This window comes from Buteo buteo, chromosome 3, assembly GCF_964188355.1.
Source record: "Buteo buteo chromosome 3, bButBut1.hap1.1, whole genome shotgun sequence".
NCBI classification, from domain to species: domain Eukaryota; kingdom Metazoa; phylum Chordata; class Aves; order Accipitriformes; family Accipitridae; genus Buteo; species Buteo buteo.
The window spans coordinates 4,678,723-4,706,563 of NC_134173.1; the positions used below are offsets into that span (position 1 = coordinate 4,678,723).

Below are 27,841 nucleotides of genomic sequence, written 5' to 3' on the forward strand. Positions count from 1 at the left end.
CAATTATCTCTTTTAAATTAAATGTCTGGTCAAGCTCAAAAATACATCGGTAACATATTTCTTTCAGCACATTTCTTGCCAACGTATCTGCCTGATAACTCATATTCTCTACCCTCCCACCCTCAAAATATTAATGAACAATATTGGACATGTACCTCCTGAACTACTTTGAAGGAACAGTTGAGACTGAGCAATCAGGCTGCTTCACTGGTGCTACATCATTATAAAGCTTTATCTGCTATGAGTGCTGAACAAAACTACTTATTTTCACGTAATAAAAACAAACACTGTATCTGCACATTAAAAACACTAAAAAAACCCAAATGAGAGCTAAGGAGCTCTCGCAGAAGTGCATGTGCTTTGGGCTGCCCGATTAGAGGCATGTGTCTTGGTTCCAACTTTAAAGGAATTCTGAGCATCTTGGAAGACTTGCCCTGATTTTCAAAAAAATCATTATGATGTTACTAGCATCAACTGTTAAAAAACCCCACCTTGTATGCACTAAACTAAACACAGTTTGATCCCTTCAGCGAACTAAACCGTGCTGTATGAATTACTTCACGTCAATGAGTCTGGTCACAGAACAGTGAGAGGGATGGAAAGTGGAACATCAGCCATACCTCTTTTCAAAAGGTGTGAGCAGTCATGCAGGGAGGATTTGATCGCTTTTGCTTTACAGTCAATAGAATGATCTAAAATTATGCTTAGACACTAAACTACCATTTCCATTTCAGAGGGTAAGCCATAATGGAAGTAACTTGAATCACCTACAGCTGCTGAACGTAAGCTTCTGTAGTGTCTGGACGTGTGGCTGCGTTACTGCAGGCAGCGTAGCCAGTTGCCAGGTGTCAGCTGAACCACAGTTACCGTTGAGGCACATCCTTCCTTACCCTGTGGAAAATGTGAAACAAAAAAAGAGAAGTACGGATTCTCTCAGTGAAAGGAAGTCATGCTCAGGGACTGCAGATCCACTGCGGTTCGTCTCCAGCAAACCTGTTATTTCATCAGATTAACTGCCACCTTTGTGGCTCATTCCAAAGATTCCATCATCCAAATCAAACTCAGTTTTCTTTACATTAACAGCATTTTATTTCAAAATATATTAACCATTCTGTGCTTACAAAGGACTGCAGTGTGAATACAATATTAAGTTAAAAGCTTCTTAATCCTGCTACAAAAAACTTTTTTATTAGGAAGAGGACTGGTGCATACGATCAAAATCATTTAGTTCAAATACCTCTGCAGTCTACATGAGTACTTCTCAATCTTAACTCACACATTTTGTTCTGCCACAGATGGACACAGGGGTTATATTTTCAATATTATACATGCAAAACCAGGTACTGTACCAAAATCAACTATGGTAACATTAGTTTAGAACATAGTTCCTTTCTGAAGATGTATCACATGTACATTTACAGACAACACTTGCATCAACAGACAATAGAAGTTATTGCTCCAAATCCCCACTGGTTCTGGGTAGGAATGCATGCTTTAGAACAACCCGTGCTCTCTAATGCAAAAGATCTGTTGTAAGGTTTGAGTAGCATCTAGCCAGTCTTAGGACCTGATGTCAAAAGTTTCTTTGGATTTGGTTTGGTGAAATTTACCAAAGGGAAAAAGCTTTAAAACCGTCATGCTGAAAACTCTTCAGATATATACACGGATGCTAGAGCACTCACTCTGCCTATATTACCTTGCAAATGCATCCTGCTGCAAGCAGATACACCCTGGTTCTAACTCAAACCTAGCTTTGGTATCGCCACATAGTGCTATATTCAAAGAATAATCTCTAATTCAGTGCAACATGAAATACGTTTGTCCAAGTCCATTCATGTGCAGAGCACATCAAGGATGCATTTACTCGCCAATTAGCAATTCCTTCCTGGATTGGACATACTATTTCAGTATGGACATTCAAAGCATGCCCTTCAGGTCCTGGAATCGATCCCAAAAAGAGGATGAAGCAATACTCTCATGTGCTAAACCAGATTCAAAACAAGATACCAGACAAAGCGTGGAAGAGGTTAAGAGACTAGGGAACTGAAGACGTATTTCATGACCTATTAATTTTGGCAGCTCTTTAGTAAATGTATGCAAATACTTCCAGGAACAGTAATCTCTTAGCAATGTATTACTAGATGAAAGAACAGCTTTTCCCAACTTTGTATTATAACAAAACAGTTCTAGCCACCCTACCAGTATTTGCTTGGCTCCTCCCCAACCTTTATCAAGTAAACATTAATTCTAGAAAATGTTGCTTGTTTTCACTATATACAGGCACTATTTTGTTCTTAGGTATCTTAAAAAAAAAGATAGGACAAAATGTCAGTAAAAGTCTGAATAGGACAGACACTGCTTGTATTTATATAATGCTGCATATCAATATATATACATTTACAAACCCAGTGTAGAATCCCCGAATATGCTCATTACTTCTGGCATTGTTTCTGGTTTTGAAATACCAAGTTCATTTTCCACATTGCAATTTTTTAATTTTTTTTTTTAATTTCCAATTTTATCACTTAAAAACAATTCTGGAGAATTTTACCATAAAGCATTAAGGTAATTTACTAAAAGTGACAGATAAACAGTATTAGGTCAAGCCTCCCTAACGTTTTTTAAGAGTTTTAGGCAATTCCAGTTTTGTAGAAATAGAAATAAGAAAGGAATTGCCAAAGTATGCCTCACCACAAAGCATAAGAAATAATAAGAAACCCTTTGAAATACAAGCCGAGTTAGAGTTTATAAAGATGATGCATCCATGGATTTAAGAGATGCCAGCTGTCACTCAATACAGATTATTTAATTGGGAAATCAATTTTCTCTTGTAAAATTGCAAATTTCAAGGCAAACAACTGCATCCCTAGAAGAAGAATGCTACCTCCATTGTGAAACATAATGAATACTAACTCCAATCCCAACAGCTTTCAGCACCTTCTGAAGGAAGTTGTAGCTATTTCCAGAGGTAGTATCCATAAAGTTGGCACTATCTGCAATGATAAACTTAAGCCAATACAATATAAACAGAATGTTTGAATAAAGGCAATGTGGGAGCATCTTCTACCACTGATGCAAAGCTATAGAGTCTCAATAGAGCAATGGTATTTTCCCATCCTTAGTTTATCAGGTCCGTAGGAAAGGCAGCACTCTGCAGTATTCTGTCACCAGTACTAGCGATTAGCAGCATAGCAATTCTGCTGCTGCTTTTACTGGGGAACAATTTCATCCAGTTTTGTATTTTCAGGCTTTCTGGAAAACGATGTTTAACACTGCAGTCATATACCTATTTCAGAAGTTACACCAATACCCACAATGTGTAATACTGGAGACAGCATCCAATCTTTCTTACACAATGCTTTTTTTCTTCTTTTGTTTAATTAAAGAGATTATGGGTTTCCTAATCCAAAAATCACTGACAAAATACACATAAGTATATCTTTCTCCCCAAAGTCTTGACGAGAAGCCACATAGTCCTTGAAATCAGACAAGCCTAAATGTACCCTAGATGAGCTGCAAATACATACCATTGCGCATGGAAATATCTGACTGCTGTCTCCATTATTAGATATGTGGGTATCCATTTCTGAAAAAAAGTATATCATATGTATGACTACAATGTTAAACTTTAAAAAAAAAAAAGCAATCTTTCAAAATAAGTCATTACTGCTCCCAACTGGTCACAGCATCTGTGTGCTGAAAGTCACCATATTGTAGTAAGGCTGGCAAAATGAATGTGTGCCAGATTCTTGCCCATTGCAGTTTGTTGCTTCATGTATTAAATTAAGCCAGTATTTACAGTGACCTGAAGCTAACACGCTGGGCTGTAAACTGGCACACATTCACCTCTGCTAGCTCTGCTACAGCACAGTAATGCTCAGCTAAGGTACAGGAAGGGGAGGAACGGCTAACTTAATTCAAGAAACAGTTACCGCTAGCCCTTTGGCACTATACTTACTTAATACAAGCTTAATTTGCTAGAAGAGAATGATAAAAGCCAGCACAGTTGTATTTTACAATACCATGAGACCATATTGTTATGGTTTACTACAATCATTCCCTTCTGAATTCCAAATTGTTTTTGTTCAAACTGAATACTGAATGTACTAAATAAAAGTAAATACCTGCTCCTGGAATGATTGTTTACAGTAAAGCTAAAGGCCATCAACTTCTTGCATATAAGCATTATGAAAAAGATGGTCTCTCCCAAGAAAACTTAATGCTGCTAAAGAAACAAGCGTGTGAGGAATTCCCCACCCCCCCTTTTTTTTGAAACCCACAAGCCATCTAAAAGCTTATCCCACTTATCCCACAGAGCTGCTGCTTGCTTATGTAGATGAGGCAATATAACCAGGAACTGGTACATTACAATGACCAGAAGTCAAAATGACCAGTTTGATTATTTTCACATTAATGTGAGAGTGATCTAAACTAAACTGCTTTTAAGAGGCTGTCTCTTTTCAGAAAAGAATATAGATTGTTAAATATGCAAGGACAAGTTCTTGTATTCCTACTGGTAATCAGACACTAAAGATAAACCCTAAATAATCAAGGTACGCTTTTTCATAATGTGGTGTTTTGTTTTGTTTTTCTAAACATGGCAAAATTCAGTGAATATTTCATATTCTAAGAAGGTATTATTGGAGGTTTTGTTTCTTCTTTTCTTTTTGGCAGTATACTGTTACTGTACCACTATGGAACCATACAATTGGTTCCTCAGTCAGGCATGGCACATAGCATGAGCTCCTTAAACTACATTTACTGAGAAAGACTGTACCACAGAGAGTTCTTCATAGCAAGTCCTAGCTGAATTTGAAACAGGAAGCATCGATATGAAGCCTCATTTCAAAGGAGGACAAACTAACAAGAAGACATTAGATATGAATTCTCTACACAAAACTATTTTTCTTCATGTTGGGAAAGGAACATTTCAAAATAGCAACAGATCTTCTCAGCTGATTTGACTGATTTGCCATTATTGAAGATAACTGTGCCTGAAATACCATTTTAATCTTCACAGCAGAGGTCTAAGGGGGTTGGGTAAAGGGAGAGAGAGAAGAGGAAAACTTAAAAACAAATAAAAGAATGCTTTAGAATGACTCTTTAAAATTACTTTGTTGAGTGCCATAGGAATCTGAAAGATTGTCTCAGAAATAACTAGGATAGCAAATGTGGTCAACAGAAATGCCTTGACCAGTGAGCAAAGAGGAGCAATGGAAAACTGGAAATACATTAAAGATGCATACTTCTTGCTAGTAATCTTCTTCAAATGCTCTCTACAAGAAGCTATAATGAGAACACAACATTTCAGTGCAAAACTGTGAACTAAAAAAGTAATATAATAAAGAAGTTTCCCAAGTATCACGGTGGTCTCATTCAAGCTGGTTAGAATGTTGCAGGAGTACTTGGGGACAGCCTCAGGTTCTTTGTTGTCCTCCACCCCAGCCAGCAACAATTATAAAAAAGTGTTGCATTAAAGATTTGATGTGAGCCACAAAACCAAGGAAATAAAAGTACAGGACGGTTAATTCAAGCAATACATCCTTCTTATTCAGTTAGTTGGAATTGATGTGTAAGTTTCAGAATTTAAAATATTAAATGGGATGTTTCTGTATTTCAATGAACTTGAGTCAAACCACTAAATTAAGCTTGAGTCTGTCCTCCAAACACATACCTGCGAGTTTGAAAGTGTAAAACCAGCATCCTTGAAACCCCTCATTTAAGCATAAAATTTCATCTGTAAAATTGCAGCAGCTATTTGTGAGCAGGCTATTTGTGTCTTAATAGGCAGCCTGTTTACTGCAAACCTATAGCAGGACTTTTTTGCTTAGTATCAGAGTACCTTCCAATCACTTTCTATGGCAATGTATTTTTAGAAACAATATAAAAATACATGCAATACTGGGAAAATAAGAGCCTTCCACATCTATCAGCACTTCTGCAACTTGAGTAAAACAAACATCGATGTTACCGAGAGCTGTTTGTACACAAATCTTAGATATCCTTATCGTTAGATAAGAACAGATTTTTGTTGCAACAGTTGCATTACCGTCAACAATAAATGCAACGCATGCCTGTATTTTGTATAACTCATTATCAAACTCTGAAATAAATTCAAGAGAAGTGACTAGAAACTGAAAGGTGGTTCTTTGGTTAAGCACGTGCATCTGCTACTTTGTACCCAGGGCCTCACCGTATTTGTGGAAAAGCTGTTCAAGTATGAAATTTCTACCAAAAATCCCACTTCCTATTTATAAAAAGGATCCATTTATAAAGATCCATTGTGTCAAAATATTTCAACAGTCAATACAAAAGGCCTTAAATGTCACCAAACCTGCAATTTAAGCAAAATTACATATGGAAGAAAAACACTAGAGGAGTCTGATGCTGTGACCTAGGCAACACACCATTTCAGGCGTTTAAGAACTGTTTATCATTAAGATATATCTTAATTTATAAGATATATTTTATAACTTATTAAGATATTTCACCAGAGGCTTACAGGGGAAAAAAACCCAAAATAAACCAAACCAAAATCCATGCTCTCTCCCCTTCCTCTTTGGAAATAAACTTAAATTTGTTTGAAAAGTTAATTGAACTCAGCCACAGCATTTGAAAACCAACACTGAACAACTCCCATTCAACTTCTTCCTATTACTGGAAGTAGACATGACAATCATACATTCCCTCTGCCTGAAAACGCTTAAGGCCTTTGATTAAATTTAGTTGACAAGATGACTCCACTGGGATGGTGGGTAAACAGCAAAATACTATCACATTTCACTGCAAACGAGGGCAAGATTTAAACAAGTCCTCCTATTTCAATAGGAGGAAAACCTACATTTAACAAGTTGTATGTTTACTAATTTCAGGAAGATACTAGAAATACCAGTCTCCAACAACATTAAATTTCAGTGCATATAAGACAGTAATATTTAAGTGTTATTATGAGTTACAGATGATGGTCAAAGCCTCTAAAGAAATACTTTGAGGAGCAGCAAATAAGTATATTCTACTTTCATTTAACAATGAGTGGTTTACACCTTTTTTCCCACCAGATTAACTGAGAATAAATATTTTGGAATTAGCTTTCTTTAAAGTTACTACAATTTAATAACACAAATAACCCAATAAATAAAAGCCAAGTTAGTTATTTCAGCAGATAAGATAATGACTCCAGTGGATATAGCTGTCCTCTTCACTATTCTCTTTATGAAGACAGAAGGTCTTCAACAAGGCAATTGAACTGTGTGTTAGTATGCAAAGCCATGGGAAGTAGACATTCTCTCTTGAAGAGGCAAAGTGCACAATAATGTAAGGCCAGCAGATGTTCGAGAAGTGGTTTCTCCTAAAGCCTAAGCTATGCTTCCCTGTGAGCTGCCCCTAGGCACAGCTGGAAGGGGACAGAAGGCCATGGCTGTTGTGAACTCAAGACAGAAGACGGATTCTCTCGTGTCGAACAGGTGCGGCACAGCACCTTCATCACTCTGCAGCCATTTTCATCTCCTCAGGACTCTCTCTAGATGACCTGCGGGTGGGGTAGGGGGAGAGAAAAAAAGTAAGACTCAGATCTGTTGAGTGATTACAAATATCTAGTTTCCTACACATTAAACAGGAAACAAACACACATGCAGGTTTTTGTGCGTGCTGTGGGAAGCTCTATCTACAGCATAAACGGAAAGTTTTGGAACATAACATCTACAAGTCAGAGACTACAGACAGGTCCAATTAGCGGTTTTTCTCCTAAGCTACCCATACGAAGGATGACAACATTATTCATGTGAATGAAGCAAAGGATTATTTCTGACAAGCACAGAATCCTCTTTAAGATATATGTGTGATGAGCTAACCTACATAATTGAACAAGACAGTAGAGACATTAAAGTGGCTACTGTCATTAATAACTTCACAATGAATTCCAACTCTAATTAAGTATTCAATTAGGAGTTTATTCATCCCATTCCTTAATCGTACAGTTTAAAGATACGTTTCTATATTCCATGCTCAGTAACTTCAATAAAGAGATTAATCAAAATCACACTTCTAGTGGAATAATGGCATATAATGTTACCTCATTTTTTAAATTCAAGTATGTTTACTTATATTTTGCAGTACTGTACAGTAACACACAACAATGCAATATTTGCAGGCATGCCTCTTAAGGACAATGAACACTGACTATTAGGTATCCATGAATAACAGTCCAGAAAAAAGGATGTTCAATCATCTCCAAGCACAATGGCAACATATAAATTATAGGATGCAAAGGTATTATCAGTGAATTTTCTAAAAGTGCCTTCTGTAAGAAGCTGAGAGACATTAAACAAACATTTCAAGTTCCACTGAGTATTTTACTTTACCATAATTTTTATTTTTAGAATACCGGATAGCTGAATCCTCTCCAAAAACTTCAATACGCATGCAGGTGTGTATGCACACTCATATATAAACGTCATACACACATTCTCTGTAACTATGCATACATACACTTATCCATGTAAAAACATTATGCATACATGTAAGACACTTACAACTTACCTGTAAATCTGTAATGGCCACGCTGCTTGCGATGGAGTGGGCACTGAATTTGTTGGACTCACCAACATGGCACTATATATGTTGGAAGCAACCACAAGTATACAAAGTAGAATTGGTCCTATGATGGCTCCTTCCAGTCCCAAGTAATATGCTCCACCAGCTACCGCAAGCCCTGTCAGGTAAGGATGACCACCTCTGGAATTATGGCACAAGCAGAGTAAAATAAAATTAAGAACAACAAACAACAATGCTATCAATTATAAAATGTGAATTATTAATCGTTAAGTTTTATTAAGCTTAGAAAATGACATAGCTAGCTATCGATACCCATATTTACACTATAAACTGCTGTTTGAATGACTGCACAAATATTCAAAGCTGTATTCTGTGCTGTTATTTGCACAACAGATGAAACAATGTATTGTAGCATATAACGCTGGTAATATCCACAATGGAGTGGCTACTTTCTAGACATCTGCTGAAGAATGTCTGAAGGACTTAATGGCAAAAACATTTCCGTTTTGAAAATGGAAAGATGATTGATTACAAAGACTGTTCATGCTTTATGGTCAAGAATTGTTAAATTTTTAGACAACTAGCAATATGTACTATGAGTGCCCCTGAGCAAAGACATTAATTTACACAATGATAACAACTTGCATTGCATCTTTCAGAGAACCGTTAGCATATATTCTTTGAATAAATAGTCATGTCTTCTCATTTTGTTATAAAACAACCCCACAGACTGAGTGTTTGTTATCATTAGCTTTTAATGTTTTTAGATGAAAAACAAAACCAGTTTTTTATGAACATATTAATATTTCTGGAAAGTTGGGGCCAGTGGAGCTTTTGATAAGAGATATTATGGCAGCAAGTAAGCCATGCCGTTTTTCTTTTCCATGTTTCAGTTCAGGTGCACAACACGAATCCTATCAACAGCATTTACACAAAACCTGCTCATCATGCTTAATCTTTATAGCTAAAATAATGATGGTGATACGGAATTATATAAGAAAAGCTACAGTTGAAACTGAGCTCCCAATTTTGAGGAAGCTGCTCTAAACTCTGAGTGTAATGGAGTGAAAATACCAACTAGTCAGTTTAGAGCTCCAGCAGCTTCTACCAGGTTTCTACTACGGTCCTGACTTCCACGCAACTCCCACATTGGCAGTCTTTGCCTTCATCACAACTGTGTGCAGAATGACACCATGAAACATGACCTATTACATCATACACACCTCAGTCATGTCTTACCTAGATCACACTTAACCCACTGGTAGGGCCAGATTGTTTTTCTGAGGGGACAGATTTGACCTTCAAGTTTTATGTTTCTCCAACAGTAGACACATGATTCATTCCTAAACCTCTAAAAAGTTCAAATAGTTTTTTTCCAGCATCTGCATCAGTTTAAACGTTCTTCTGGCTAGTTTGCTAAATTAAACAACAGATCACCTGATGAAATAGGACTACAGTCTGCATTTAATGCATTTGGCTAACCCTGCATAACCTAGTTATAGCTATTTCAAATAGATTTAATCTAATCTGCAAGACAGAACGATGCTTACTGTTCTATTTAATGGGAAGAATACAATTTTGCTCCACTGTCAGAAAATCTATTCCTGCCACATATTTTCTGGACAGTAAACAGAGCCTGCATCCCCTACAGTCAAAAAATGTATTCTAATAAGTGGAAGACTTATTGGCTGGTTAAATAGCTACTAGCCTTGAATTCATCCATGATTTATTGTTGTAAACGAACAAACAAACAAAAGTAATTTGATTATACTTCACCTGTTAACTTTAATTCATGCAAAATAATTAATGCCTCAGTCCATGAAAATTATTATTAATATTGTGCGTATTATCATCAGGTTCTCTCTGTTCAGTGTAATTATATTTGGTGAACAAAAATATTAATTTCTAACTTAACACAGAACTGAAACACTTAATGTCCTTATTCTACATTAACTCTATTATAATAAACATCAGCACAAATGAGGGACTAGTACCAGCATGTAACTAAGTCTGGACCATGAAGTCCTCAATTCAAAGAGTTTACTAGGATTGTTTCTGATGATCAGGACTGAAGCAGTAACCAGAAGAGTGCAGCTTTTTATCTATATTGTACATGGTTGTGAACATGTCTTGCGCATATGAAACTTGACAGTTCACGTCTTTGCCAGCTCGGTTAAACAGCGCTGCTTTGTCTTCTAGTCTGAATTGCATAAAGGGATTCACTAGATATTTCAGCAGCAGAAAATGTCAGTGGACAGTTCAGTTGCACTCAGATACAACTGCAAATGTTGACTTTGTCTTCATAGTCTGAGTTTGTTTCTCCGTGTACAAACTCAAAGCTGAAACCAGGAGACATTTCAAGTCAAGAGAGGCAGCCAAACACCTAGCAAGATTTTTCAAGAAATCTCTGCCTGCCTCCCACAACAAAGCATTGGCTACTGTCTCAGTAGAAGCCTATGTCCAGTTTTGCAGTTTCATCTGTCTCAACATATTTAAAGATCAATCCATAATCAATAGAATTTTACACTGGGGTACGGTGACACAACACAAAGGCTGGCTTCAAAAAAATCCTCAAATTCTCACAATCCACTCTGAAAAATTAAAGTATTTTTTTCAGGTCCCTAACTAGCTCATAGATTTCTTGTTTGTTCTGCAGCATCATCTGGCATTAGGTGATGTAAAGGAAAACGCGATACATCTTTAGTCAATGATTAGATAAAACACAAAGGTACTCTTAGAATTACTTTACCAATTGAAACAGTTGATTTTGCTGACTTTGAGAATGAGTTCAAGACCTCTGGAGTGACAAAGTTCACAGGAAAGAGGGCTGGGAAAGTAAAGGCACTTAGGCCAGTAAGACTTCTTACTATGAGGTGATACCACTACACCTGTTCCTGTGCTTCAGGATACTGTTCCGCATGCTTCCGAAAAGTAAGTTTAATTAAAGGCATCAATGATCATTAAGCATTTTTACAATACCACCTTTAAAAAGTCTTCAACGTACTTACCCTGATATATCTGAATAAATTGCTGTATCTACAAAATAGGTTGGCAAGAGGTGAAAAACCAAGAGCAAAATGGCTTTGCATCCTTGTCCTTGCACAAGCCACAAATCTAGAACTGCAGGGATGGCTGCCCAGTATGTCCCCAGAAACGGCACTGCTCCCAGGATTGCTGCTAATGCTAGTGCACACAAAAGCCGAGGTGAGAAAAAGACCAGAGAAACATATTTCACAAACACATTTACAGTTAAATTCTGACACTTTTGCCACACCAGTAATCCCACTTCTATCAACTCTTGTAAATAAGACACTGAAGAAGTGCCACATAAGGGTCTTGGTGTTTTACAGCTGTGCTTTAGGAAAAAAAGAAAATTATGCTATTCCCCATACAGAAAAGCTTCACCAACTGTCAGTCATAAGGAATTACTTCCAGAAGAGACCAATTCAGAAAAATTTAAAGTTATACCGATCATGCACATTTCAAACTTTTACATAACTACAAATTAGCCACTGTGTGCAAGAAAGTATACAAGCAAAAGTCTCATTGTAACTTACTGGATCTCCTGCAGTCAACCGTAATAATGTAGGTAGCACTGTGAGAAACCAGGCGAATAAAAAATGCATGACTTACGTATTTCTGTCTGCACATGTGCACACACAGGTGTACACCCTTCTGATTATACAAATACCTGCTGTAATCTAAAGTGCTGCAGTACTGCTGTCATTTTAATGCAACAGGAATGACCATAATACAAAAAATAATTAAGGTTTTTTTCTCTTTCTTGGTCTCATTAACTAGAAAGCAAAAACTTTTAAGATTTTGCATGTAGCTGAAAGAAAAAGAACGATTACCTTCTAAGTAGGTCTAATGATTCCCAATTCCTTTAAGATAGGCGTACTTTAGAATACATTCTATTATATCTATTATATTATTATATCTATTCTATTATTCATTTTCTATTATATTGGGTTTTGTTGTTTTATAGCTTCCCCTTTTGTTCCCTCACACATGAATGTACAACATTTTTTTAATTACCGTTGTTATTATTATTATTATTTTTAGGGAAAGAGAGGCAAAAAAGGAACAGAGAAGAAGATTTTTTTGGTGAAAACTGTTCAGCCATTTAGAAAGCTACGATTAAAGAATTAGAGAAAACCAGAGGCTGGTAATACAGTCAGGCAACAGTACGGAGAATAAGAAGCATGCCTCTATCGTGCCTTTTCATGATACCAAATCCTCCTGCATTTAAGCATCTTGAAAAATCAGCATCTGGCAACTATGGAAGAAACAAAAGCCATAGCAGGCAGAATGAAGTTAAAACCTGGAAAGACTTGGACTGAATAGAAGGAAGAAAGAATTACATCCAGCAAAAGAAAAAGACAGGAGAAGTAAAAATAGCTGGCAGGGGATGTGTTGTGAAAACAGAAAAAGGGAAGGCTCAGAGGTAAGGCAGCAATCAGGGACTTCACCCTAGCCACGGCCATTCTCTAAAAATAACTTCAAGACTAATCTTATCAGCAACATTTAATCCTACTGATCTTGCACAATAGATAATTATGTAACATTATCTATATATAGATTATAATTGTTCAAATTCTTACCAGATGGTATGAAGACTATGTTAATCCCAAATATAGTGTGAGTCAGCCAAGTGTAGAGTCCATAGAACCCAGCCATTTTGAGGGAAGCATCAAATACACCTCTAAAACAATCAAAGAAATTCTGTTAAATTTTATTGGCAATAGGATTCTGGGAACTATAAAGATATACACAAGCTGCTTTGAAAAACTGCAAAGCCATTAGTGCCACAAATAACATAACTCAAAACGTAACACCGAACCCTTTATGCATTTGTTCCCTATGAAAAGAATAAGCATCCATCACATCTGTCATTTAAGGCATTTAGACACAAAACCCCCAGACTGTTCTTTACTGTACAATGGGTTCCAGGGATAAACTCCTTGAAAGAAACTGCTCAAGCGTCAGACTACATCCTCCATCAAAAATATCTTTTATCTGTGAGAAGCAGTACCATTCTACATATGAACTACTTTTTCTTTGCCCTTTTCCACTTCTACCTGTTCACTCGTTTATCTGCTTACATTTCTATACCTGCTCATTCTCATCGGATTAAAACCACTGGTCTGTGAAGCGAAATAGGCTGCGTAAACTTTTACTTTCCTACATACTTACATGGCTTTCCAGATGAAAATAATTGACCACCTCATATTCACTACTGGATTTTAGCCTCAATACTTTTATATTCCTAGCTTTTAGGTTGCTTACTAGGTTACATTACTAAAAATCAAATAGAAAGTCTGGTAATCTAATTCATTCCTGCTGAATCCACATCCAACATGCTGGCCACAAAACAAAGTTCTCCTCTCTTAAGTATGACCACAGCTTCCTGAGACAGCAAACAGGCAGCTAAGTGCTGTATCATTTTTACAGCACTAGTGCACTTAGACATGTGGAGTATCATATAACTGAACTGAAAACCTGTGCCTTAGGACTACAGTCACAAAAATTATACTCTAAAACTGGTATGTCTCACTATTGATTATGCCAGTTTTCCACCCTTATTTGAGAAAGGCATGAAGTTTCCTGAAACTGCTATTTTAGCTTGGATCTAGGTAACCAAACTATCCCTGAGTTCCTCTCCTCAGACCAGTCCTACCAGTTACATCACTGCAGAAGTGGTGGCACACGCACCCTCTTAGCGAAGATAAATGCAAAGTTTGCTGATGTTAACTTCCCATTCTACATTTCATGCTTTTAATTACACTGCTTGTGTCTCTGCAGTTTTGGGAACTCTGGCAGGTGGGCAGAGAGGACAGGAAGACATGTAACAGAAATCATGGAGCCAGATGCTTAGTGGAAAGGTTTTCATTGCACTTTGAAGAACACATTCTGCACAGAAAACGGCCCTTTCTGGAACTAAAGCCTCTAAGAGCACAGTTTTTTTCCTCTGTTGAGTCAGTAAAGCCTCCTAGAAAAGAAATCTTCTCTGCTATTAAACTACTAAGTAGAAGAATTCCAAACTCCCAGTTTTTGCTTCTTTGGAGACCATCTTCATTATTATTTCCATGGACAGTTTGCATATTTTTGCCCTCCTTTACCACATAAAGGCACGCATAGATTCCCAAATGACTGCTGAATCAAAACTATCTTAATTTAAATTCACCCACTGGAAGTTATGAGTGCCTAATAAACCTCACACATCAACACTGTTGTTCAAAATGTGAGATCTCTTAACAGATTAACTAAGAACGGCTGTTGTCAGCCATCTCCCCCAAAAAAAGAGGGAAAGGGAAAACATGGAAAAAAGCAAGCTTTAAAGAATGACCTGAAGTAACAAATCCAACCTTTGACAGGCAAATATTATGTGCTGTGTGAAGAAGGGGAAGGAATATTTACAAATACGTGGTGGCCTTGGTGAAAAGAACCTGAATACTCTGCAGTTTATCTAAACTTCTATAATACTAAAATGGGAAATCACAGACCAAAATATATAGAATCTACAGATTTTGAAGAGTGAAACACTCACCTGTATTTTAGTTATAAGAAAAGTAAGCTTCTGACATAAAAAAAAAAAAAAAAAAAAAGGCAAGGAGGAGAGAAGACCCCAAAAACCAAAGCCACAGTAAGAATGCTAAATGTGAGTTTGCATTAAAAACTCGAGATGTTTTCATACTTTAGCTACTCAAAAGTCTTAATTTTTTGCATTTTCTCTGACATTTAATTCATCTCTGCTCTTTCTGAGGATATCAAAGGAGCATAATATTTTTGTTACAAGAACCTGCTTATTAATTGAAACTGATTCTGTCAACCATCAAGTATAAAAATCATAAAAAAAAGGAGGGAAAAATAGTCAATCTATCAACATTTTAAGGACATCTTACAGAAACCGAGGGCTAAATACCACTTTAATCCATACATGCAAGTTATCTGCGGCTAGATGTTAAGAATTTAGAACATGAACAATTACAACTGGGTCTTTCACAATGGAAGCCTCCGGGCTCCTGGAGAGATGAAGTGCTATCTGTACGGCAACAATCGCAAGGGTGCGACAAAAAAAACTGATGGGATCTCCTGGTTGCACTGAAGATACATTTGTTCCCACTAAACCCTTATGCTTTTGTCAAACCAACTTCCTCAGCCTTGTTGGTCTCTTAAATCTTAGACCTGTCCCATAGAAAACCCTTTGCACTATAAAGAAGATATCTCACCATTTCTGAAACTCTTCCCTGGTGACACAAAGTTTTCAACTTTTAACACTATTTGCCACAGGTCCTTCCAAAACAAAACCAAAAAGCCCCAACATATCTAAAACAATTTGTTAAAAGGAAGCATTAAATCTGAATATTTAATAGCGTCTATGAGAACCCAGATTTCAACATGCTATAATTAAATCTTCGAGTAAATCTTTTTCCTGTCAATCAAACAGGAACTGTGGCAAAAATACATCTCAGTTGTCAAAAATATTTTAAAACTTTCCTTGAAATATCTCCTTATTTTTCCCATAAAGAAGTTTTCCGTACTGTAGTAAAATTAACAAGGTATTAACAACTTCTGTAAGTATGCCCCAAAACTACATTTCAGTATACAGAAGGGGAGGCCGGACTCTGGCTTGAGGCAGATATCTGAAGTATCAACTGTACTTGAAATTAAAATATCCATCTACAACTACAGGAAAGACTCACTTATTAAACAAGCAGGCACTTTAGATTTTCCCACAGAGACTACAAAGGAAGGGAAGACAGTCTTATTATGGTAATCAAAAGAAAGACAACCACCCAGAAAAATGATTCCAACAGCTAGAATTAATTGCTGTAAATTTAACTATGTTAGGGTGTAACTGTAGAACGGTTTTTCATTCATAAGAAAGCATCCAAAACTGCCATTCTAATTTACACAGTTTTCGCATTGCAGTTCAGACAAGCATAACTGTTATCCTCAGACTAATTTTATTCAAATTTAAATTCAAGTTCTGCCATGCGTCTTGCTGCTGTAGTCATGCAGCTTGTGAGAAAATTCTACAGTTAAGTCCACTACTCATTACAGATGCACTAGTAGAATAACAGAAAAGTTAATCATGGACCAACAGGTATGTCCTGGTCTGATGTCATTCTGCAAGTTGATATATAATATATTTCAATAGCAAAATAGTATACACCCCTAAAAGACCGTAAAACAGTACAGCATCTCTCTAGCTTCTTGCATTTAGCACACACAACTAATAAGCTGAAAGAAGGCATCACACAGTGCTGAGAAGCTGTGAGGTGCCAGTGGTCAAGCAGGAAGCGAGAGGAGGTTGTACCTAATCTCATTCTCCTCCTCTCCTGCTCCTTCGTGTCTGCCTCAACTAGACAGAAATAAGCACAGAGGATCCTACTTTGTGGCAAGTGTGGCCCAGGAGAACTCTTAAGTCTCTGAAGACTTGTGTTTGTTACTTCTGTCAGAAAAACCAAGAATCATATCTTAAAGTCTCTAGAATTTCATATCCATTTGCCTTCATGGTTAAGGCAGCTAAAAAAAATAATGCTGAAAACACTAGCCAGAATCTTCATCAACAGTATGCTTCAGCTACTCTGCATCTATGATACCAGATCTTAAAGATGATGTGGTATGCTAGTGCAAACACTGAATAAATTTATTACCATCTGTAAAATGCAGACCTTCCTGGTGAAATTATGACAGTAAATTAATTTAATCTCTTAATACATTATTGGCATACATACAGTTTCCTTTTACATACACAAGAGTAACTGTATGTTTCAGAAATCAGAAAATCCAATTGCTGCTCATGTCTCACTTTTGGCACTTTTGTATCTGGATGAACCACTTTATCTGCAAGAGCTTTCATCTGCAAATGTGTAATTTATGAGCACTTCACGGCAATTTGGTGTAAGGCATACTTAGACATACATATTCCATTTTACTGAGCTTTGAAAAGCATGTAAAATTAAAAAAAAAAAAGAAATCAGAGGACATGGGTCTTACTTCACATGATTCAGATTAAAAATGAAGAAACATCTGTCAAATTGTCAAATGTTTCTGCATAGCTGGCCTAAATATTTTTTTTGGTGAAAGTTCTTTCTACTTAACTGAAAAGCTAGGGAATTTGCTTGTAGATTTCACAAGGGAAAGTGCTACCTTTTCATTTTATGGGTTTTGTGAGGTTTAGTGTTTTTGGTTTTTTTTCTCTTTTACTGATTTGCCATAAAAAGTCTACAGCTTCCCCTCTGCTTCTATTGAAGTTTACATTAAATGTATGTCCACCTGAATTCAGGTTCACTTCACAGAGCCTGCAGGTAAGGTCTGTTCACCATTAGCGACACAACAGAATTTCAAGATTTTCAACCTAATGCTACAACAACCCCAACTGAAAGGAAAGAGGCAGAAAAGTGAAGACTCCTGGGATGCAGAACATACCTCAAGCTTCAACTCAGAGCATCCATTTTTTGACCTCAGAGTTAATTTGATTTTCTAGATCTCTCTGTCCCCAGAGCACGGGAGGAAAAAAGAGCATATGGGCTGAAATGATGAGAATTGGAGTTTCCAGGAAGATTAGAGTAAGTATCTAGTAAGGTCAGGAGAGAGCTTTACTGGTTACTATACTAAATTTATAATGAAGCCATATTGACCCTGGCCACTGAATGGGTGTAAGAGTAAAGACTAGACAAAAGTGATATTTGTCTTTGGAAACATTTGCAAGGATTAGCATTTCCCTAAATACTTTACAAAACACTTTGTAAGCCGTACAGTGGTTTACAATCCAATTAAAATGCAAGTTTGATAACAGGAACAGCCTAAGCCAAAAATACTACTAGAAAAAGACAGTATCACTCTTTCATCATCTTCTTTACACCACTGATGTTTGGTATTTTCCCATATTCTCTAAGTAGGCATTACAAGGACTGTACTGCATCTTTGCTGCAAAATCTTCCTGTATACAGAGCTGACTAATTCAAAATGACACTTTAAGAAACTCCAGCTACTCAATTTCTTTTGAGAATACAACCTTTACATCTTGAAAGTAGAAGGTTCAAGGTATAAAAGCAACTGTAATGCATTCCAACGTTCACAGCAGGTTCACAATTTATTTCAAATCAGGTTAACTCAGAACTGCAAGAAAAAAGCCCTCCTGTTCCCCTGTTCTCAAGCATTTATTTCTGCCCCATCCTTCCTCTGTCCACCTGCCAGCATATTCTCTTTTACATGCCACAACAGTTTGTACAATGAATTCAGCTAATACTTTTTTTTTTTCTGGGTTAGTTTTAACTAACTAGCTCAGCTCTCTACTCCCCATCCAACTCATAGGGCAGTAGCATAAATAGCTGCGTTCACACCAGGAAAGAAGCCAGCACTCTCGCAGCTGGAGGGCAGGAACTCTTTTTTGCACAGTGTTGTCTTATCCCAGCTGAAACTAACAGCCGCTGTCACTGTAACTTCAAAGCCAAATAACTCATTTTCTTCCTTCTGACACCACCAAGATCCATTGCAAAAGACAAGCTACCAGTGACAACCAAAGGACAGCTATTATCTTAAAAAGGACTGAAGTATTCTTCTACAATGATCCCCCAAATTTCAAGTGATCACCAGGAGAACACTGAAGAATGAAATGACTCAAAGAAGTTCTTTTGCAAAAAAACTCTTAAGCTGTTCTTTGACTTCTTTTAAGGGTTTTGTTCTTTTAGGAATAAAAAAGACCTTCATCATTTTTCAGTTTCAAATTACACATGAAAATAAGCAAAGAGCACTAAGATATATTCCAGCTATGAACGAAGCAGAAGTGGCAGTTAAGTGTTTCTTGACAGAATAAGATCATCTCAGGAGCAATATAAATATGCAAACGATTTTCAGAGACAACTCCATGACAAGATTTCAACAGTTTTGCTGTTGAAATTACTTTCTCCTTGGGAATGATACAATTGAACAAAGAGATGTAACAGCTCCAACATATGGAGGCTAGTAATGACACTAATTACATAAAGTGGAATTGTCTAGAACAAAGCACAGGTCCTTGAAATGGTGTAACATGCAAGTATTGCACCTCTCAAGGCAGGACAAGGCTCCAGTGACTGCATCAAAACTTCAGACTTTTAAACAGTGGTAACTAGTCCAAAGGACACAGCAGCAAACAGACTTTCTTCTCGAACAGAGAAATGGCTATATGCTCTGAAAAAGAACAATTAACATTTAGTTCAACCTCTAAGAAATTCTAGATCTGATTACTTTTTTGCAATACTTTTGTATTCATAATAGTCATTAAAAAATAATTACGAATATTTTGGCCTCTTTTAGTCACATATACCACATAAACTCAGAATTATTCTTCTGAGAAGCACATTTGAGAGCATTAGTTATTTCTGAATCAACTATTTCTAACATTTCCAGATTTTTATCATGAGCAGACCACAATGCTTACTAAGTGCAATACCTAACTATTCTCAATATGGATCATGGAACATAACGTATAAAAAAGGAAACTAGTTCAGACTAAAGGTCTGTCTAGCCAGCATCCCATCTCCAGTAGAGGCCAGAAGCACATGCTCAGGGAACAAAATAGTACAAACTTAGTTAACAATGCCCCTGAACATTTTTCCAGCCTCTATTTCCACCTCAGGGTATATCATGAACCTCATGCAGGCTGTCTATTTAGTAATCCTCAATTAATAGCTCTTCTTAGCCCTGTCTAATCCTGCAAGCTGCCGCAGCTCCTACATTCTTTGACAAGACCTTCCCCATGTCTACTGCCTGTCACATGAACCAACACTTCTTTCTTATTTTTTGAAACTGCCTGCTTGCTTTTTGATGATCCCAAGATTTTATGTTGGAAGAGACCATGAGCAGTCCAACCGAGGCATCCTTTCCACACTGGCTCTGACTCTGCAAACCTCAATTGTGCAATGTCCTTTTTCAAGGCTGGAGAGTCCCAATCAGCTCAGTCACTCCTCATACAGAAACTGATGCATACGTTCATTCCTCTAATCAGTCTTGTTGCCCTCCTAGTTTTCTGAGACGCAGGAACCAGAATGGCACATTAATTCGGGGTATAGGCAAACCACAGACTCATACAATGGCAGTAATATTCTGTGGTTCTGTTGTCTATGTCTGTTGTAACAAATCTAAATGATTGATATGCCTGGCAGATGTCTTTAAGTATTACCAAGCACTGAGCTAGCATGCCTACCTGAAAATACAGCTCTCAAGTGGTAACAGTCAGCACAGAGGGCATCAGTTTATGTGTCAAGTTAGGACTGGTTTTCACCTGCATGCATCACTTTCATCTACACTACATTTCATCAGTCATTTTATTCCCCAGACGCTGCTGTCTTCTAACTGAGTTTGTCTACAATCCTGCTGCAATTCCACGATCAGTCCTCATCCTTACTAGCCCAAATAGTTTTGCAGCATCAGTGAGGTGTCCCTCTCTACTTCTTTTCCAGGACAATTATGAATAGATGGGATAGTAGAAGTCCCTACCTCAACACCGTTATTTACTCCTGCCCTGTGTTTCATATCTTTTTAACTGATTATTCATCCATGCAGAAACCTTCTCTATTATGTCATCACTACTTAATTTCCTTGAAAGTCTTTGGAAAGAGATGCTGTAAAAAGCCTTTATGAAACTTCAGTAGAACATAGCAGCCAGATCAACTTATTAACGGTCTTGCTTCCTGACCACTTCAAAAAACATGAAGAGTAAGCCAGAACTTCTCTCTGTGAAAACTCGATTGATTCTTTGCAACTAAATCATACTCACCAGGTTCTGGTATGTCCTTAACTTTAGTTCCTACTAAGCTGCACAGTACTGACGTCCAGCTTACATGTCGGTACTTCCTGGGTTCCCTGGAACTTTCTTTTTTAATTATTATTTTGCCCTTGAGTTTTCTTTGGTGAGTTAGTATCATCCACTCTCGGCAATTTGCTATTGCTCATTTTGTCTGTTCCTTCTACAGCCTCTTCTACAGTTACTAATTTCTGAGAGACTCTGCTGCAGCTCGCCCGTAAGAAGGGTTTTACAACGTGACCCCCTCCACTTACCTTCACAGCAATGAACAACACAGCATCAATTTACCTCCCCCCTGCAACAGCCTGCAGCAGCCTTGTTGTCGCTGAGTACTCCTTGTCATCCCCCAGCCCCCCTGAGTGCTTCTTGCTTCTGCTGCATATGAAAAATGGTATTTTGGTTTAATACAATTTGGTGGAGCTTTGAGTAAATGAATCAAACTCCCCCCACCCCCTGCTTTAGGCCTGTTTCTATCTGCTAAAGTTTATGATCCTTTTGTTTTCTTCATTTAGCTAAAACTTCAGCTTTTTAAAGCGTAGTTTATAATTTCCTTGGCCTTTGTTACTTTGCTGTTCAGCTATGCAGTCAGTCTTCCCTTTAGCCTTACTCAAGCCTTTCTTAGCTGTTAGCGTGCACTGGCACTGTACAATGAGCATTTATTATTCTCCGCACCACTTGTAAGGATGTAATTCTTTTCGATCCCCATTTTAGCTTGAAAAGTTCATCAATGAGACCAACAGCTAGCTGGACTCAATAAAGCTCGAGATCCACTGCATTCTTATATTAAGAAACTCCCAGTCTGTTTAGAATATTACCATTATAAAATTATGAATCACAAGCATAGAGAAGAGGGTATTTTGATTGCTTATGCTGGTGGAGAGAATAAATAATGGATAGACCTTATAATTCAACCTAATAAGACAAAAAGCAAAAAGGTAAAGCTGTGATGTTAAATCTCTGAAATGTTGGGAAATCCTGAAGTTTTATATCAGCCTTCATGCTGTCTTCTTACATTTCAATAAATCTGTATTTTAAATAGCAGAAATCTAACCAAGGTTATAATAATATACACTGCAACCTTAAATACACACATAAAGAATTATTAGATATGCAACCACAAAATCCTGCAATATATTACACTAAAAATAATTCTCAATAGTATCCCTTTATTCTTAGAAATGCCTAATAGAAGATGTCTTCCCTATACATTTAATAACTATTTCACCAACCCTTGTCTTTCCATCCTTCTCAGTTAGCTACTAGGCCTGCCTTAGAAGCAAAGAGACAAACTAATTGGCTGACCTGAATTCCAGATGCAAGTTAAGTGTCAGTGTTTTTACTGATACAGCCTATGTCACATACCAACTAAACTTTCATTCAATTAAAGATCGTAAGTTCTGACATACAAATAACTGTTCAAAAAAGTTGGTGTTAAACAGTGTTAAACAAACTGGATAGTCACAGAATTGCAAACTACAAAAATGCACTAAGAGAAATTGCTGTTAGAACATATAGAATTTGCCATCTGGAACATGAAAGAATGGCAGCAAATTGGCACTGCCTGATATAAAACACGGAAGCCCTCAGTAACCTGTCAATGTGTTTGAAAATACACTATACCAGTCTGCATGGTGTAAAGAAGAGAACTGCTTGTTTCAGCATCAGATTATGCAGCATCAGATTATGCCCTTAAATAATCTCATGAATTAGGGATACTAAACTGTAAAATTCCTACAGGCTTTGTGACATACTTGACCCAAGTTATGACTGTACAATAATGAACATCTTTTCATAGTTTCAGGTAAATTTGGAAAAGGAGTACATGAGCAAATAAATTATTTTCTGAAATTTTGAGTATCTGTTTGTATCATTCTTTGAATAACTTTTTAAAACCATGTGTACGTAAAGCAATATACAGAAAGCTGTGTTTAATAAGAACAAGAATTTTTGATATAAAAGAAAAAAGAAACAGAGGTAAAGACAAATCCCTTTTTTTTTGCATATGAGAGAATATTTAAGACTAAAATAGTGGTATGAGCGAGTCACATGGTTATTGCTACTAAAACAATCAGCCGATAAATACTACTATCTAGCCCACTAGGATAATAAGGTTACAGTTACTGTCAGTTTGGTTCCGCAAACGTACTGAAACATTGCAGCATCTTGTCTAGATTTATAGACTACATCCTACTTTTTTTTCAGGAACTCAACTGAAGCTTTCCTTTCTTCCATGTAATTTAACAAAAAAAAAAAGTACCTGTTATTCCCAGTTTTAGACTAGAAAATTATTTCATTAAGACAGAATCATTTTCAACTCTATTCCCATCTTGTAACATACACCAGAAGGAGAGCTTATAACGTTTCAGTGAGGCACTGTTAAATGCATTCCTGTGACAAAAGAGATTTCTGCTAGAGATACTCCTGCTACTAAAGAACATACATTGCATGCAAAAATTCAGTCAAAACATAATCAGTTAACAGTTGTCTTTGAAAAATTAATCTGAAAAACATTATTAATGTTGCAGTAAAATAAACAAGATCACACATTTTGCTTTTTCTAAGCATTAGCTTAACATGCTGGAAGATTATTGTTTTCTGTGGGAATTGTATCACCATCTCATTTTCTCCATCATTACTGCCAGGATGCCACAGCAAACCAGCTAGATGTTTAAATAGCTGAGATTTGTTTGTTTGTTTGTTTGCATGGTAGCTCATTTCAGATCTCTTTAAATGTTAATAAATAGAAGTTGAAAAATCAGTAAGAACCTATTTCAGCCATCAAGGCACTATAGGTTTTCTTCATATCAAATCTCTCTTTGACTTTCTGGCAAATTTCAGTTAGGGAAATGATTACTATTTCCTCTTTAGAAACACCTAATATTTTAAGTAACTTTTATATAACCAATGAAAAATCTGATCAAATTTGAAGTGTACGTGGCAAATGAAGAAAATGAAACAAGTAATGATAACCGTTCTCAAATTGAAAACAAACAGTACTCATCTTCCTGGCATTACAGAACAAACGTCCACTAACACGTTTCAAGGCATCACTCAAAATACTGATCTGGGTTTAAGACCATTTCACAATGTAATTAGGCCCCACCAAAATTGAAAGCTGCAGTAACTTTAAGCCACAGCCATACCCGTGTGCATGCACTCATGTGAAAGTATCGCACACACTAAATTGCACTGAGGCCGTGACAACATGCAACTTAGTAATGTGCAATATCTCCACCAGAGCAAGCAGAATGGGAGCTTCAGGGAAGAAGGGTATGGTGCATTCAGGAAGAGAACGACATGCTGCTCAGGGAAAGGAAAATGGTTCAGGCAAAGGTGTGCATGCTACTACTTTGGAGACCTGTGAACTGGAGAATTACTGCTTCATCCATTGGGGGGGGGCAGGGGGGCAGGGGAGGGTGGGTGGAAATCCAGGCAAGAGCACCACCTCCCTATTTAAGGGGTAAAGGACGTAATTTTCCTACTTAGACACTGAGGTAGGTGACTTAAGAACTGACTTGATTTTACAGAACCTTTCTGAACAAAGAAAATCTCACACCAACATGTGCAGATCATTTCCCCCAACCCTCAAAATACTACTTCACTAATATAATTATAATCACAATGAAAAATTTCACTAATATTGAAAACTAAAATTATCTAAATACACTAAACTGGTCCAAGTGGTTCTCACATTTCTAAAGCAAGTCATCCTCCTAACCCTGACTGAGAGTGCTGCCAAAAGAATTCCTGCAGCTCAACCTACTCTGGTATAACCCTTCTGCTGCAGTTGCCAGTCCCTTCTCTACTCCCCTTTCTCCACTGGTTCCTGTAGCTGACTTTCAGTAGTTTCAGTGAAAGAAAAACGTGTATTTACTATATTCACAGGCTACTAAACACCACTGCCAGTCAAGGAAGATTCTTGCACATGATGAAGGTGCAATACTACCTTCATATTTCATCACATTTTTGTGCTGATCCCCACTTAGGTAATATGGAAAACAGGAAAAAAAATAAAAATTAAAGAAGAAAAAAAAGGACAGAATGCCAGAAGGGACAAAAGGCAAAGGGCAAATGAAGCATGTATCAAGAAGAAGAAATAGTAATGAAGTATTGCCACACCAATAAAGTTAAAACTAGAGTGAGAAAGACCTGAGATTGATTGCAAACCAAAGAAAAGAGAAACAGATAAACCAACTGGGCACAAAAGATCAAAACTATGAGAGAACAGAAGTTCTTCTGCTACTGAGACATTAGCAGTATTCAGGATTATTACCAGTTTCCTGAATTTTTATTTCCCACCTCATTTGCAGGCAATGACACGGGAAATTCCAGCATGGAATTTGGCACTGTGAATTTTGAATTAGTTGCTTTATTTGAAGTAGCACCAGTACTTCATACATCAGTCAGAAAACCCTGTGGTCATACATGCCTTTGGTAGTGATCTTCCTCCCAGACTTTTTACAGAATCATCAAGCAAATATTGATCTTTCCTCTCCCTCCGCAGATTAAGTACTGCCTTCCCCAAAATGCAAGCAATCAGAAGGAGCAAAGGCAGTATATGGCAACAAAGCACATACAAGTGCTTACACTAATCATCAAAGTTACTCAAAATTGGGAAAACTGATTTATGAATAGTTTGCAAAACTGTATTTGTTCTAAAGTCCAAACACTGTCGGCCCCCTTCTGGAGGATTGCTTGGAGGCTGGCTGCGACAACTGGGACAACTCCATCAAAGGGAGATACCTGGCGCAAAGGCAAATGCCCAGCTTATAAAGAGAATCACATTTGCAACACAGGGAAAGACCAAACCACCAGGAGGCTATCCCTTGTGTTTCCCTTTCCCTCCTTTTCCTGGAAGAAGCCTAGAAAGACTGAATTATGATCCCAGGCTTAGAAGGTCCACACTGAGCAATGGCGCTTCTTGCACCCCTCCCTCTCCTCTTGGTGCCTAAACTCTTAGAAAAGCTGCTCAACTACCACCCAGGCCCGTACTTCAGACGATCCCTAGCATCAGCCCCACCACCGACCTGAGGCACACCAACACTAGCAGCTGCCCTGCACGTGGGATTTGTCCTGCTGAAGCACAAGGCAGTGGTCCTCACGCCATACAGGAGTTCCCTCCTCCTCTCCATGCCTCAATCATCTGGATGCTGTGGTCACAGGCCTTGCTAAAGTCAGGGTAAATGGCAATCACTGCTCTCCCCTTGTCCCGCTACGACAGTCACCTCCTCAAAGCAAGGCTCATGTTGGTCCCATGGGGAAGTTTCATCCCATGGCGAAGTTTCATCCCATGGCTTGTAGCAGGTAACTCTTGAATTCCCTTCAAATTCTTTAAAACTCCTGCTTTGTCATCACAGCTGTATCTTTTTTTTTTCCCCCACTAGTGGAGTGCAAGTTTAACATCTGTGGTATTGTGACAGAAACAGTTAGATTCAACACTTGGCTCAAAATAGGCTGGAAAGCAGTTCTTACCTCAATACAGCTGATAAATCAATCCCTATGAACAGAGATCTGTCACTGCCTTTGCAATCTCATCATCAAGGGAGTTCGAAAAATATTTGTAACATCTATAGCTACTTATAGTCCAGACAATAAAAATCACAACACAGCTCTGATGAGAGAAACTGTAATGGGAAAAGGTCTTGGTTTGATTCGGTGCTTGTTGGATAACAGTTTCAAGTTAAGGGGTTTCTTGAGCTACAGAAACCATTCGCTGACTGCCCTCCTCCTTTCCCCCTTCCTCTTCTCAGAAATAAATGGCAAAGGACCCAAAGGAACAGACTTCCTTGATTGTATCCAAGTTCCCTAGTACTTTTTACAAACATATTTATAAGTAAAAGAGCAACAGAAGTGACTGACAACATGGAGGAAGAGTATTTTCATGTCATTTGGTCCATGAGGAACAGTGATGTAACTGCATGTCTTGTGAGAAGGATCCCTACCCTCTGACAGGACTAGTCAGATGCACTCTTAGCTTTGTGAATGTGCTATGTCCTGCTGAAGAGTGATGGGAGCTGGAACACAGCTGGTGACTTTCAATATTTATAACCTGATCTTTCTAGACTTTTGGTCAACTTGAGTGCATATTTTGAGGCTGAATTCATATTGTGTAATGCTGTCACAGCCTAATGACGGAAGTGACTACAGAAGTTTCATTAGTTGATAATTCATAATACAAATGGAGCCTCTTCCTCCCATCTTACCACCAAGCATCAACATCCATTTTGCACGCCTTTTACAGATGAGGTGAACAAGCCATTTTCACATTTCTACCCCTCTAGCAACAACTCATCTTCAAAAACAAAGGACAGCTGCTACTTTGTCACAAAGGAAATGCTTTGCGGTGGCAATTGTTTCTCATATGGCAACAAATTGGGCATGCATAAACTCATGGGAGTTTGTTACTATAATCTTCATATTTACATACTGAAGATCACAGTAAGTATGGAGTGGAATGCAAGCTAATCTAGAAGCATTATGATAAATCCT

General features: G+C 37.5%; 1 protein-coding gene across 2 annotated transcripts in view; it reads right to left on the minus strand.

Moving 5' to 3' along the window:
* Positions 1-1,072: 1,072 nt before the first annotated feature.
* Positions 1,073-27,841, minus strand: part of TMEM245 (transmembrane protein 245) — an 86,676-nt gene continuing 59,907 nt past the window's right edge. For both annotated transcript variants that reach the window (XM_075022718.1, XM_075022717.1), the window contains 4 exons: positions 13,158-13,258; positions 11,562-11,736; positions 8,539-8,733; positions 1,073-7,528 (listed from right to left, as the gene is read on the minus strand). In XM_075022718.1, coding sequence (XP_074878819.1) covers positions 7,483-7,528; positions 8,539-8,733; positions 11,562-11,736; positions 13,158-13,258 — 517 coding nt within the window. In that variant the 3' untranslated portion in view covers positions 1,073-7,482. The remainder of the gene's footprint in view (positions 7,529-8,538; positions 8,734-11,561; positions 11,737-13,157; positions 13,259-27,841) is intronic.